The sequence below is a fragment of the Hemicordylus capensis genome, chromosome 4 (genome assembly GCF_027244095.1).
Source record: "Hemicordylus capensis ecotype Gifberg chromosome 4, rHemCap1.1.pri, whole genome shotgun sequence".
Lineage (NCBI taxonomy): Eukaryota > Metazoa > Chordata > Lepidosauria > Squamata > Cordylidae > Hemicordylus > Hemicordylus capensis.
In genome coordinates this window covers 251,648,408-251,664,291 of record NC_069660.1, presented here as the reverse complement: position 1 = coordinate 251,664,291, position 15,884 = coordinate 251,648,408, and the positions used below count along the sequence as shown (strand labels likewise).

At 43.0% G+C, this 15,884-nt stretch overlaps 1 protein-coding gene across 2 annotated transcripts in view; it reads right to left on the bottom strand.

The window, feature by feature from the left end:
- The window catches only part of LOC128353022 (desmoglein-1-alpha-like), a 57,587-nt gene continuing 41,703 nt past the window's right edge, over nt 1-15,884 (bottom strand). For both annotated transcript variants that reach the window (XM_053313674.1, XM_053313673.1), the window contains 5 exons: nt 15,121-15,822; nt 10,438-10,592; nt 8,385-8,448; nt 5,558-5,775; nt 1-4,547 (listed from right to left, as the gene is read on the bottom strand). In XM_053313674.1, coding sequence (XP_053169649.1) covers nt 3,510-4,547; nt 5,558-5,775; nt 8,385-8,448; nt 10,438-10,592; nt 15,121-15,822 — 2,177 coding nt within the window. In that variant the 3' untranslated portion in view covers nt 1-3,509. The remainder of the gene's footprint in view (nt 4,548-5,557; nt 5,776-8,384; nt 8,449-10,437; nt 10,593-15,120; nt 15,823-15,884) is intronic.

The window sequence follows — 15,884 nt, the reverse complement described above, 5'->3', positions numbered from 1 at the left end:
CAGAAGTTTTTATTTAACTGAACAATTGCTTTACATCTTAAAACAAACGTTTGCCAATTGATTGTAATCTCAGAGCTCCAGCAGTAACTCACAAACAAAACTTAATAAAAAATAAAAAATAAACCCGATCACATCAGGGGGGGAAAGAGCAATGGGAGTTAACGTTCAGAAATGCTTTGGGCATGCAACTTAAAGAAATGAGTTATTGGTAGTTTATAATTGAGAAAGCAAGTAAAGCAAGTATTAAAGCCTATTTGTAAGCATTCAACAAAATCTTTGTAAAGAGTATCATTGAAAACTAGAACTAACCAAGACAGAAAGTCTTTATTCCACAAAACACTTTCATTTTAAAAGTTATGCTTTTGTGATAGATTTACTCCCAGACAAATTCAAATATAAAATTCATTCCAACAAAGTAACAAAGAAAAAACGTGTGACTCTGAGAATTACAGTAATGTAACATGGAAATTACATTTTTATTAGCATAAAATGTACTGTGAAAGGATGCATATCTTTTTTAAAAGGCACACACTAATATTTATCATAGTATGTGTGTATGATATATACTGGGGAGAGTAATTTGACTAGCTGGCTTTGCGTTAGTTGAACGTAAAGAGAAAATATTTCCCTTAAATCTTAGTTTGTAAAACTAAATGATCTTTCCCGTAAATTTGCAGCCACTCCTGTTCACATTGTTCAGGACTTTCCCATAAGAACAATGAAGTGGTACTCCATTTGAATAAGGGATTTGTGCTGTTCCGCAATAATAGTTATTAACATTTATGACAATAACCAAATCAATATCAAATACCTGGCAGAGATTTTACATAAAATACACATCTTATTTCAATCATAAGAGAGAATCCTTTACAAATGAAATAGGAACAATGGCGTTTGTTTCTGCAATGGGCATTAGTTCATACATAAACAACATATGTGCATATCTACATAATATAGTTAGAATATTACTATATAGCGAATCTTGGGAATTGTAGTTGAGGGAGGGAGGCTAGGAAACTCCAACAGAGAATTCTCAGCAGTACATAAAAAAACTACAATTTCCACGATCCTGAGGGGAAGCTATTGTCGCTAAACTGTATAAAACTGATCAAGGTTGAGAGTGTAGATATGCTTTTACAGTATTTAAGAGACAAACCTCTGAAACTGCACAGATCCAAAGAAATCTGAACAGGTACTTTCTAAAGGTTGCTTCTAAAGTTGCATTTCCTTGCACATGTTTTAAAATGGGAGTAGTGAAGTGTCTGGACAATGGCTGAAGGTAAACATCTTTGCAATTAAAAGCCAGATGTTACTAGTACCTGATAAGATTGCAGTACCTGCTTAGTCGCATCTGGCTCTCTTGACATGGGAAATATGTGCCTGTTCAACTATTTCTGACAGTTTCTCTACACACATTTTCAATAATTTCAAAAAGCCTTTAAAAAAAAAAAAGGAAAGGAGGGGGATTTATTGTTGTGTGATTGTAACAGTTTTCTAATGGACTACTTATTTTAATAGGATTTGTACTGAGTAATTTAGGCAGGATGTTAAGCCCCTATCTCTATATAACCTGTAATCTAAAGAAGCTTTGGTAGTTTGTTTGGTGAAGCTGAAAAATCTTCAAACAGAAGAAAATACATGTAATCAAGGAAATGTAGCAGTGGAAGTAGTGCTAAGTAGCTCTAAAACAGTGTCCTAAAATGTCTGCATATGCCTACCTCAAATAATGGGAAACATCCAAGATATAGAGAACTGCTTATTACAAGTTTAGCTGGGGGGTGGGGTGGATTCTTGTGAATCACTATTGTATTTACACTACAATGTGTGTTTTCTGCATTGCAGTTACTTTTAGTTTACATATGGTACATAACTAAAACATGGAAGCCAGGACCCAAAGAACTAGGCAACTGCTTCTGCCTGCCCAAGGGGCTTTATAACTGTAAACCTCAGATAGCAGTACCCCATGCCACATGGCAAGCTCTTTTTGAAAATGATGGGAGATTATTTCTAATTAACTTGCAACAGCCAACACAAGAGTCTTTACCTTCATTAGCATTGTCTTGTCATTTGTCAGTGTTTTCATCTAGCACTGCATGTGCTATCAAAGTGGTGGTGGTGGTGGTGGTGGTGGAGGAGTTAAAAAATCCCACTGGGTACATCCAGTTATAGAAGCTCTCTCTCAAGTAACTCTTTGGACCCCAAACAATAGATGATATATTTTCAATTTTTTTTAACCCAGCTGAATATGTTTTATAAACTATCAGTGAAAGTAGTGAACAACACAGAAAAGATTTGTGCGGCACAATCCTTAATACATTTACTCATATAAGAATCCCACTGATTTAAATGGGAAGTCCTATGCAAGCATACATAGGATTTCAGCCTTAGTGTCTGCAGTAGCATGTAAAACTTTATGGCAAACATTTAGTCAAATAAGTTAATGTGGAAATACAGATTTGGCAGAGCATATTTCTTCTTTTTAATATTCAAATTTATTTTAAAAATATAATACTATGTATTCCTTCTCTCATTCCTGCACAATCTATCTTGCGTGGTCTTTTTGATATCAAAATTTTACCATCCTCTTTTATTTCTTTTCTGCCAATAAACTACATACAGTAAGGTATGTATGTAAGCATACATAAAAAATAAGTAGAAAGCTAGAGGAACTGGACATACAGCCTAACATTGCTAATAGTTTCATACCCAAGCCAATCTGTATGGCTAAAAGGGAAGAGCTTGTATTCAAACACTTCATCACAGAATATTCTAAAGAACAGTGATGATGTTTTCTGAGATCTGATGATGTGCAAAGTGGGCTTGCAGGTAAACACGCCCTCATCATTCATAAATATAGCTGTGACATGTAACATTCAGTTTAAACCTTATACTTTCTGAAACCTTCTACTGCTAGAGCAGTGCCTCTCACTGTAAAAGTCTGCTATATTGATTGCCTGTGTGGTATATGTAAATGAACTACGCATCCATCACATCTGGTGTTATTACTCAGAACAGATTATATACAAGTGCTATGCAATAAGGCAAGCAGCTTCAGAGCTGAGTGAAATAGCTCAGCTAGTGTTCCAAGCTTCTTCTAAATGTTATCTGGAGCTCAGTTTCATTTCCTTGTCATGCTGGCAGAAAGAAAAAAAGGTGAACAAATACAGAGCACTTTCACTAAATGACTGAATGAAAGTGATCTGTAAACCAACAAGACTCTTCAACACTAGGTACATACAAAAGGCTGTACCAATGGTTTCTGAACACTATTATGTACCCTATAACATTTGAAAAAATGTACCCAAGCTTCCTATATTGGCAGTACCTCTGAATTTCCTTTTGGAATGGAATAACTTTTAAGAGATTCTTTTTAAAAATCAAGAATCTCTTTCCCCCCTCTCTAGTGTGATTTGCTATGTATAAATAAAAATATCATTCAGTGGTGAATCTGGGGTGGGGGGAAGGTTCTAAATAAGAAGCTTTGCAACAGTGTGTAACCACAAGGGGCCTTATGGATTAGAATATTGAATTGTGCTGTACTTGGTTACCCTTCTTCTAGTTGTGCCAGGGGAAGCAGATCCAATTGTCTGGCTTAGGAGATTATCAGGACTGAGCATCTGGCCTGTGATGCCACCTAGACTTCCGACGCCACTCATACCACCGCCACTCATACCGCTGACGCCACTCATACCGCCGACGCCACTCATACCGCCGATGCCACTCATACCGCTGATGCCACTCATACCTGCCCCAGACACCACTCTTTCTGTAACAACCACATTACGTCCACTTGATAATTCAGAAGGAATGCTTAAATTGCCCTGGAAGCTAGCGGCAGGTCGAATAACTCTTTCTGTCACAACTACATTTGACCCATCAGCCAAATCAGGAATGCTCATAGAAGTGGGTATCCTTGAATTAGGTGCAATTACCCTTTCTGTGACCACAACATTTGACCCTTCTGGTAGCTCAGGAATATCTATCATGCCATGTATATCAGTGACATTGGAAGGAGCAAGCACCCTTTCTGTTACCACTACATTTGATGCACATAGGGGATCAACATTGATTGTGGGAGGTTTCATTGTTGACCCAGATGTGTAAGTCTCCGTCACCACTACATTACCATGAAGCATAGGGTCAGGTGGCATAGGTCTTGGAGGCTGAACATTGGAAGTAGTTGTGTATGTGTTCTCAGTAACAACCGTTGTGCTGCCAACAGGAGGAGGTGGAGGCATAGGTGAAGATGTATTAACAATAATGGTAGTTCCAGGTGGTGGCAGGCTGATATCAAGTTCAGGATTGGGAAGTGGTGGCCGAGGCATGGTGGCATCTGGGAAGGGCTCAATTTCTACACCCAAGCAGATTTCTGCCAGAGTCCTAAACTTTGGTCCCAGTGTATCCAGATAGGTGTCATCCAGGTCATCTCCAATGAAACTGCAACAGCCAATGGAACCAACAGGAGAGCCTATACCTTCATGATCATATATCAGTAGGCAGTCATTTGCAGGTCTGCCTTCATCTTCATCTGCATAGGCAAAAGCTTTCTACAAATGAAGAAAGAAGAGAAGACAGAATTAGATGGACCTTGTTTTCTTGTAATTAACATGGAGGAGGTTCAAGCTCTGTTGATAAGAGGGGTGGCGGCGGCAGCATTTTAACTATACAGGAAATATAAATTAGTTTTATGAGAAGCCCAGCCAGGCATCTTGCCAGGGATGATTCGGCACCCACCCCCATGAGGTGTTCTGAGGGTTTAATCTGTTACACTCATATTGTTCTCTTAGGAATGGCTGCTCCTTCACAATTTGCAATACCCAGGGCTGTGTGCTCTCCAGGCTAAAACATTAGAATTCTGCATATAGGCAATCCAAATTCCACCCCCCGCCCACCACGACAGTTTTTTTTTTTTAAACTGTAAACCACCACAAGATTTATTGAGTGGTGGTATATACATGTGATATATATATGTCCCCTGCTAACTCGGCAAAGAGGCACCTTTTTAACACGGCGATTCTCTTTATTTAGCAGGAGGAGAGTAACTGGCTCTATCCACTCCCAGCACAGTACTTTCAGTGACTGTTGCTGGTATTTATCTTATGGTTCTGTTAAGATTGTGAGCCCTTTGAGGACAGGGAGCCATCTTATTTATTTATTATTTCTCTATGTAAACCACTTTGGACACTTTTGTTGAAAAGCGGTATATAAACATTTGTTGTTATTGTAACTAACAAAATTCTGTAATCTGTATAAATTACACAAAATCGAAAAATTGTCACTTTCCTATTGTGTATAATGGAGGGAGATGGTCTAAGCCATGGAGATGGTCTGAACTCTTAGCTCTCTTCCACAACAACATGCATGCTAGAGGACTCAGAGTAGCACGGGGGCTAGTGCAGTGTGCCGACAGCCAGGGTACAAAGCATGTGTGCTTCGTTAGGATGTGAGCCACTTACACAAACAGTTGCATAAGATCACAGTAAGGATTTATAATTGTTCAAAAATGCTGTGATCAGTCAGCTTCATATTCTCTTTTTTAAAAAGGAATATGGGTTACCTCAGAAAAATAACTGTCTAAGAAAGCCATATTCACTCCACTTTCTCTATATTCTTTTATCGTCCCTCCAAATGCTTCTTTTCTTCCTGTTGTTCCATAGCCTGTGGTTGTTCCATAACCTACAGTTGTTCCATAGCCTTTAACAGCTCCAAGTCCTGTAGTTTCTTCAACTCCTGAGCTCACAATCCCTCCATCTCCATACTTAGTTGTATAGATATCTGAAAACAGAAAACAATGTGATTGCCACAAAATGCTTTCAGTGGTGAATTGGGTAGCCCTCAAACAGCCCAGTCCATTAACCAAGGGTGAGCCATTCAAGTCAGTTTAGGCCCAGTTAACATGGGTAAGTTGCTGATGAGGTCTTCCAGGCTGCCCACTAGGCAAGCTGTACAGGTGCAGAAGCTCTTCTTTTAGCAGTTTGTGGCCCTGAGGTGAAATCCATGTGGTGGTGGGGGGGCAGCAGAGCCATGTGAACAGTGGTTGAATATGAATGGCTTGCAACTTACTTAAAAAAACATTACACACACACACACACACACACACACACACACACACACACACACACACACACGTCTTCACACTTATGACACAACTGGTTCCTGGAAACTGGTTCTTAAGTTGAAATGCCTTAACTCAGAACCAACTTTCCCTTAAGGAAACAATGTCATTTATAGGGTTTTGGTTCCTAACCCAAGGCTGGGCACCTTATTTTTTTCCTGGTGCTGTCAAAGCTGGTGGTGTGTCAGTCACAGACATGCAGCAGAGAAGTTGATGGTGGGAATCAAAAGTCACTCACTCTTGCCACCCTCTCCCTTCCGGGCTCTTTCTCAGTTTTCCATGGGAAAAAGGAAGGCAACTGTGTAGCTCACCTCCATCTCCTCCTTCTCCTGGGCAACAGGGAGGGAGGGAGGGAGGAAGGTGGGCAGGAAGCAGTATGTGGGTTAGGAACAGGCTGGGCTCCCTCTTGCTTTCTCTTGCCATCACAGCACAGCAGCTGAGCCCAGAAGCACAGAAGCAGCAGTGGTAGCATTGGGGGAACCTCCTGGATGGGCAAGTCAGCCATCCTCCATAACCTCAGATACATTCATAGCTGCCACCAAGACTGCCAGTCTCCACCAGGACTGCCACCAATGTGAGAATGAGTGGTCATTGTTGCCTCTTTCTCCTCTAGCCTATGAATCAGCAGCCAGCCAGCCGTCTTGCAGAATCTCCCCTCTCATAGCAAGTGTTGTAATGTTGCACCAAGGTGACAATTTACAAATGTCTTAAGTGTCAGTCTTAACTCAGACCCACTAAAGCGGAGGACTTCATGTGTGTGTGTTGCAAAAAGATGACTGACCACAGAAATACAATCAGAGGCAGGCAAATGTTAGTTGAAAATTTCAACTTACATCTTATTTAGCAGCAGATGGATTATATATCTACATCTATATCACCTGGGAAAGTCCATACAGTGGGTTGTAAAAACAATCCATGCAGATGCCTGCTCATGTTCAGAAGAGGATTAAGAAGCAAAAAAGCATACAAATATGAACCCACAGACTATTCCCAGCAATCTAAGCACACAAGTACTGTAAATCAAATCTGCATAATACAGTTTTGTCTTTCTGTGTGTGGAGCTGCCACCTTCTCTAGAGTGGATAATTAAGTCTTCTTCATTAGAGGAGAGCTGGTCTTGTGGTAGCAGGCATGACTTGTCTCCGTCACTAAGCAGGGTCTGCCCTGTTTGCATATGAATGGGAGACTTGATGTGTGAGCACTGCAAGATATTCCCCTCAGGGGATGAAGCCGCTCTGGGAAGAGCAGAAGGTTTCAAGTTTCCTCCCTGGTTTCTCCAAGATAGGGCTGAGAGAGATTCCTGCCTGCAACCTTGGAGAAGCTGCTGCCAGTCTGTGAAGACAATATTGAGCTAGATAGACCAATGGTCTGACTCAGTATATGGCAGTTTCCTATGTTCCTATGTTCTACAAAAGAATAACATATATACAAAAGAGCACTTGTTCTGGATTAGAGCATTCACATCAGTTGGGGTGGCACCAGTTAACTTCAGTTACTGACATCCTGACTAATGAAGCATGGTGCAATTGGAGAAGTGCTGGCTTCTGAAGCATTCCAGACTAACACTACATTGGAGCTAATTGGGTGGGGGAATTTCAGTAACCCAAAAATATGTCCCTGAGGGCTGTGTGATCCTCATGGACATAATTTTACGTGGCATAGAGCACTTCCTGGGGAAGGGGAAGTTTTCAAAATTTGCCATCACTGCTGAGCCAGCAGTAGAGCCGAGTTAGTGGAACTTTTCAGAAGCAGTGGTGCTTGTGCCCGGACCCCCCAAGGAGACACGGAGACATTGCTATGGAGGGAACGGTCAGTTTATTAAGGTTTATGGTACAGGCTGATTGGCTGGGATTGCATAGACATCCCCCCCACTGCAGTGCGGTGCCTACTAGGCCGGCCACGCCGTGAGAGGCAGACTGAGCTCGCGCAGGCGCGCGAGCTCGGCACTCCCAGTTTAGACCGGAAGTGCCCGGGAGCCAATGGAAAGTGGCTCCCAGTCCCACGTGCTCCCTGGTAGGGGGGCCGGGACAAACGGGCCGTGCCACGGACGGGCGGCGAGCAGCCTCCTTCTCCCATTGCACTGCTGCGTCGTTAGTCAGGATGTCAATCAGTGGTACTAAAAATATATAAATCCAAGAGATTTGTTTAACAGGATTGTAGAATTGGGCTATCCTTTGGAAACAATCCCATATATTTTGTATTACTCACTTAAACATAATCATGAAAAATATTACTCAGTTAACATTTAATAGAAGTTTATATTCCTTACCCGAGGAATCAGCAAAATCACCTCTACTTGTAGCTACTTGTTGCGCACAAATATTTGAAACGTCCTGGAAAAAAAAAATTAAGGACACATTTTTATAAGAGACATAAAGATCAAGTGTAGATGTTTACCCTGATTTGGGGAATCATGAGCATAACACAAGGTTGTGGACACTCTGCTGTGTCCACGGACCTAATTTTTATCTTGCCAAGGATGCAATAGGCACTATTAGAGGCTTCCACAAACCAAGTGTGTGTGTGTGTGTGTGTGTGTGTGTGTGTGTGTGTGTGTGTGTGTGAGATTTGGTGCAATGGGGAAGTTATTTCTGTGAGTGGATTTGTGTCACTGGATCAGAATCTAAATGTGAAAAGTGTAGAGCCTGGTAATGGGCTGATATGGACAATATTGTCTCTGCTCTTGCCATTAGGAAGGGAATGCATCAAGAGAGTGCCCACTGGGACATCCTCTAAAGATGTCCCAATGTTCTTCTGGCGCATCCCTTTATTGGATGAGGAGACTGTAAATCTGAATGGTCCTAAGTTTCCTAGCAATTAGTTTCATGGGATGACCCCCTGGTTCTATTGTTGTGAGGGAGGGAGAAAAACTCTCTAGCCACTGCCTCCACATCATGCATAATTTTATAAAGCTCTATCATGTCTCGCCTTAGTTGCCTTTTTTCCTAAACTAAAAAGCCCCAAATGTTGTTGTCATCTTTTTGAAGACTGTGCAAATAGTGGTAATTTTCTAATAGGAAGATATCACTTTGTTTGGGTTTAGCTGTTCTGAACATAATTTATGTTAAATACAATCAATGAATGATGAAATATGATTGATCTTTGTACCATTCAGTCTTTGTACCAATTGATCTTTGTACCAATCTTTGTACCAATTGATCCTGTACCAATTCTCAGGCCATGTGTAGGATTGGTACTAGTTCTAGCTCTGATCTATTTTTCACTATTATTCAGGTAGGGGTCACTTTGGCAAAAAACCTTCTATGTGCTAGCTTTCATGGAATGCTGTGCTTTTCCCAGCACCAGGGGAATTTAAGAGAAATAGAGCTCTGTCCCATAGAGCTCTATGGGGAAAGAGCTGAAAGGACTACTGGGGCCTGGGAGTTGTTCACACATGTCTTCATGCTGCAGGGTAAATGTTGAGTGAAGCCACTTCGAATTACACTCGTGGCATTGAGGGAAGCAGCCCCTCCCCTCTGATCTCAGTCTTTGTTTTTGCACATTCACATGGCATGCCTCCGTGTTTTCCTGCTAGCCAATGGGTGGGGGAAGAGAATACTAAAGGGCAACATCTGCATTTCTAAAGAGAATATCCCTTTTATCATGCTAATGATTCTACATCAGTGCCTCTCCCTATTTGCTCTGGCGTTTTCAGAAAAAGTAGCTTAAAACCAGCATTTTTAAAACCCGGAAATACATCGTGATAAGCTAGAATTTGCGATAAGCCTGATTTGTGTGTGGAGTGAATCCAAGGATCTCAAAGGGACTTTGGGGTATGTTTGGCTGGTGTATGAATGCACACACTCTCTTCTGAAGGAGATTCAGAGTAGAAGCCCTGTCTGTAAAGCCTCCTGCTGGGGCTTAGCAAGTCTTCATTTCTTTTAAAGGAGCTCCACTGTTACTGGGCAAAGAGCAGCACTGTGCAGTAGGAATGATCACCTCTGCATGGTGCGAAAAGGATTGTGCAGAGTATTTGGCTTCAGATGAAGCTTCCACAGGCCTAATGTATTTATGTATTTATTTATTTAGTACATTTATATACTGTCCCATACAAAAAAGTCCCTGGGCAGTTCACAATATAAAACTATTAAAGCATTAACATAAGTAAAACAATTTAAAATACAATAAAAATAAACAATTAGTCAGTGAACTCCATTCAGGGTTGATAGGAGGCATCACTGGTTCCCTGGCATTGAAATGCAAAATAAGAAGTGATGGTTATTTTGGAAAGTGTGCCAGGATCCTCCTCAGCCATTTTAGAAAGAGAGCACTAGTAAGAAAATGGACTGTACACAGAAGTTTCTGAAAAATAATGAACCAACCCTGTCTTCGGGCTGTGCTCCTTCGATTCCCCATGAATGAATAGCCCCTTCTGAGCATTCAGGCACAGGCTCAAACCCAACACCTCCACTTCCACCAACAGGACCAGAGCCACAATAGCCACAGCAGTCAGACTGTGACATTAGAATTGGAACCACTAGAGGAGAGAGAAAAAAGATTGTGCAATTTTTGAAAATTAAGCTGAATATTTGCCTATGGATACAAATCAACAAAAGGAGTTCCTGATCAACTGCAGCTACAGCATGCACTAAATCAATGTATGAACTACAAAAATGTTTTATGTTATTTTAATTTACAGAACAAGATGTAGTTTGGATACTTAAATCACAAAGTCACCAGCTTAAGTCACTAAGAAATCTTAAGTCTAAAGATTTTAAGCAAAAGAACTGTTTAAACTAAAGTTCTCATACTTGGATATAATGGATGCCTGTGATTTCAGGGAAATAACAGACGTACATTATATCAGATTTTTTCAAATGTAGAACCTATTCGGTATCCATGTGATTCTGTAAATTCCTGGAGGGACTATTGTGCCAATGGACAGTGTCAGGAACTGGGGCATAGGGAGTTTGGCCGTGGCCAGAGGACAAAGTCCCCCACTGGCTCCCCCATCCCCAAGGCTTTACAATCATGCGCACTTTGTGCATGCCACCTGTGTCTGTTGGCAGATGCAAGGAGGCAGGGCCAATACCGAGCATGGGGTGTGTCACCCGACAGAGCTTTGCTTCCCCAGTCAGCAGTTCCCCAGTCAGCAGTCTCAAGTGAAACACTGGCTGGGGAGGAGAGTGGTGTGCCTCACACTCTCAGCCAGCAACCACTTCGTTTGCTGTCTAGGTGGGGAGGGAGAAAGGGGGACCCCTGGCTGAGAGTGAGGTGGTACCTTGGTGATTCCCCCCAGACACTGGCAGCCGGGGGACAATAGTCCCCCATTGCTCCACGGTCCCTACACCCCTGATCAGGAAGGCAAACAGTCCCCATGAGGGCTGAGACAAGGCTCATTGACTGTAATGCCAACCATCACTTCCACTACAAGCAATTTCTAGGCATTAGAGCCTTCAAGTGTTTGCTTTTAAATTCAGTATAATCAGGATCTATTTCTGACTGCTTGTTTGTTATAATTATGAGCATGATGAACAACAATTTTTTAAATACAGCTTTCTTTGCATAAACAGATCCTAGGCTAATACAAGATTAACATAGTATCAGGTACCAAAGGTAGGGATGTGCAAACTGGTTTGAACTTGAACTGGTTTGAATTCAAACTGGGGTGGTTTGATGGTTCGAATTCAAACCAAACCAGCCATTGGGTTCGAGCTGAAGTTTTGAATTCGAACCAAATGGGGGTGGTTCAATTCGAACTCCAAAGGTGGGTGGGGTGGTTGCTGGCACCCATGGGCACCTGCCACCCAAACCCCAAAGCAATCGGACACTTGTACAATTTTTTATGGGTTTTTGAAATTGATTTTTATTTTTCTCTCATCGGGTATAATGGGACTCGAACCAGCCCATTATTCCCTATTGTGGAGCACCCATGGGTGCCAACAACCACCCAAACCCCAAAGCAATCAGACATTCCTATGATATTTTATGAATATTTGAAATACTTTTAATTATTTTTCTCATAGGGTATAATGGAACATGAACCAGCCCATTATCCCCTATTGTGGTGCACCTAGGGGGGAAAAAGTGGGGTGGGTGGTAGTAACCCAGGGGTGCCTACTACCCACAAAACCCCAAGGCAATTGGACACTCCTCCGATTATTGGTGAATTTTAAAAGTATTTTTTGAATTCCTCATAGAGAATAATGAGGATTGCAGCAAATGTATAGCTTCACATCGGGGGGGGGGGAGGTGTCCTAGAGCGGAGTGTGGTGCGTGGTAGTGCCCAAGGTGGGCAAGGAAGCTATCAGAATTATTTGAAAGGAATTGGGCAAAGGGCTGGTTTTTAAGCGATTTTTGAATTTTATGTGTCTTTAAGGTTAGCAAATGAGAGTGGATTCATGGTTTGTCATTGAAAATCTTATATGCTACCAAAGAATCTACACTCAGAACACCTCAGAAACAACAAAACTCAGTACCCCATGGGTTAGCAACCCATGGGGGTAGTTGGCACCTTCTGTGAACTACACGACCACTCATTCTGGGCCACCCCAGCACCCCATAGGAGCTTTAAAGTTTTTCTCCATAGGGAAGAATGGAGGTTTCAGCAGCCCCATAACTGCACATGGGCGGTGCTGGGGTGGCCCAGAGCGAGGGTGCCAACTACCCTTATGGGTTGCTAACCCATGGGGTACTGGGTTTTGTTGTTTCTGAAGTGTTCTGAGTGTAGATTCTTTGGTAGCATATAAGATTTTCAATGACAAACCATGAATACACTCTCATTTACTAACCTTAAAGACACATAAACTTCAAAAATCACTTAAAAATCAGCCCTTTACCCAATTCCCTTCAAATAATTCTGATAGCTTCCTTGCCCCCCTTGGGCACTACCACCCACCACATTCTGCTCTAGGCCACCCCTTTCCCCCCAACGTGAAGCTATACATTTGCTGCAATCCTCATTATTCCCTATGAGGAATTCAAAAATACTTTTAAAATTTACCAATAATTGGAGGAGTGTCCGATTGCCTTGGGGTTTTGTGGGTAGTAGGCACCCCTGGGTTACTACCACCCACCCCACTTTTGTGCCCCTAGGTGCTCCAAAATAGGGGATAATGGGCTGGTTCATGTCCCATTATACCCTATGAGAAAAATAATTAAAATATTTCAAATATTCATAAAAAACCGTAGGGGTGTCCGATTGCTTTCGGGTTTGGGTGGTTGTTGGCACCCATGGGTGCTCCACAATAGGGAATAATGGGCTGGTTTGAGTCCCATTATACCCAATGAGAGAAAAATAAAAATAAATTTCAAAAACTCATAAAAAATTGTACGAGTGTCCGATTGCTTCGGGTTTTGGGTGGCAGGTACCCATGGGTGCCAGATACCACCCCAACCACTTTTGGAGGTTCAAAACAGTTCAGATTTGAACCAACCCAGGGGGGTGTTTCGAACAAAACCAAAACCGAACCACCCCCTCCTAGTTCGAACCCAGTTCAAATTTAAACCAAACTGGGCAAATCGGTTTTGTGCACATCCCTAACCAAAGGTCAGTTACTCTGATGCAAACAACCCCATCAGTATTGGCATTAGATATACACTAACCCCCATTACTGGTACAGCAGCTGCCCTTAAAGCTATTTGTGCAGCATCTCAATGAGCACACATGTGTTCCCGAATCTGCTGCACAGGCACAATACTATGCCTAGAATTTCCAGTATATGAGGAATTGTAAGGGTTTCAGAAACAAGCAAGACAGAGCTCTAGGGCCATTTACTAGTCATGTGCACGGACCGGTTCGGAGGCCATTCTAAAGGCCTCCAGACTGGTCCGGTCACGGGGTGGTTTTGGCTCAGGTGGGGAGTTTCAATTAAAAAGTGGGGGTTAACGTTAAGTGAAGTTAACTTTAGCGAGCGGGCGGCGGGAGAACTCCCTGCCGCCCGCTTGCTTTGCCGGCTTGGCTTGAAATGGCTTCTAGGAAGCCTTTTGCGCACGCACGCGAAAGGCTTCCTAGAAGCCATTTCAAGCCAAGCCGGTAAAGGGGAAGGGGACGGCAGAGAGTTCTCCTGCCATCCTCTTGTAATGGGGGGCCATTTGACAAGAAGGGGAGGGGGGAACCCCTTGATAGCTGCAGGGGGCGGCCGCCAGCCAAGGGGGGCTTGCTTAGCTTGAAGAGGGCGGCAGGGACTGGGAGCAATCCTGCTGCCTGATTATGTCTACAAAGGAGCCCGCGCAGCGGAGATTGAAGCGGGCGCCACCCTGCCGCCCGATTACTACATAAAATATGTGACTTTGCTGGAAAGGGTGAGTAAAGCCCCCCTTTTTTAATTGGAACTCCCCACCCCAGTGCCGGACCGGTTCCGTGCACACCCCTACCATTTACTCAGTTTAACATTCTGCATTAAATGTAGTAGCACACATTTTGTGTGTAAAATGCAGCACTTGAAGCAGCTACCCAAAACTAGGTTGAAGTGTGTGTGTATGCATAAACACATTGTCAATGATAAGGATGTGCAAAACATTTTGAGCTCAGAATGGGCCATTTAAAGTGCTCTGAGTTCAACACAAAACACCCTTAAATAAAAGGGCCTGTTTCAAGCTCAAAACAAAATGACCCAGTTTCGAGCTGAAATGTTTTGCGTGTTTCGAGTGCCATTTTGGAGGGCTGTTTTTCCATGGAGATCTGGTCTACTGACTGGGGTCTGTTGGTACACCAGGCCTCTGCCCCAGGTTTAGCACGTTGGCTCTCCTTGGAGGACTGGTCTATAGTCCTCTAAGGCAGGCCAATGCAGTAAGTCAGGGGTGGAGGCCTGATCTACCTGCCTCATGTAGCAGGTAGACCAGTCCTCTGAGGTGGGCCAACACGCTAAGTCTGGAATAGAGGCACATCCCTAGTCAATGTTCTCAACTTGTCTAACACTTCATGAGACAATGCATAAAGCACCTTTAAAAAAAGCAGTCATGTTCTCGTAAAAGGTTAAATGAGAGAGTTAAAACATCTTGCTACGTTTGAAAAGTGAGTGGAATTTAAAAAATAAAAATTAAAAAAGAAATAAAATACTTACGCACAAATATTAGTCCTCCAAGAAACATCAGTCCGACGGCAGTGGCACTAAGTGTTGTTGAGCCTAATGCTCTTTGGCCAATATTCCCACCATAAGTGTCGCGATAATCATCATAACCATTACCTCCACCCATATCACCTCCAATACTGCCAGCAGCTCCTCCACCAGCACCACCTGTACCAGACTCACCGCCCCAAGTTCCAGTACCAGATTCACCACCCCAAGTTCCAGTTCCTCCTGCTGTTCCACCTGTTCCTCCTGCTCCTCCACCTGTTCCTCCTGCTCCTCCACCACCTATACCAGTTCCTCCTCCACCAGCACCGCCACCAGCACTGCCACCACCACCCCAAGTTCCAGTTCCTCCTCCTCCCCCACCCGTTCCTCCTCCTCCCCCACCCATTCCTCCTCCTCCTCCTCCCCCACCCATTCCTCCTCCTCCCCCACCCCCACCCATTCCTCCTCCTCCCCCACCCATTCCTCCTCCACCAGCTCCTCCTCCACCAGCACTGCCACCAGCACTGCCACCACCAACAATCCTTTGAGTAGCACCACTGATACATATTCCATTATGATCACAGTGACAGGCTTGCAATGGGACTATATGTGGCCTTTCACAGCTTCTGCCACTGTTGTCTGTCGTTTGAATGTGGATTTCATATACATAAAATTGCATATTCTGAGAGAACAATTCTGCAGAGTTTTCTGTTGGGAGAGAAAAATAATGGAAAATTCATGGAGCTTAAGCATTCTGCTTGGAAATCTCT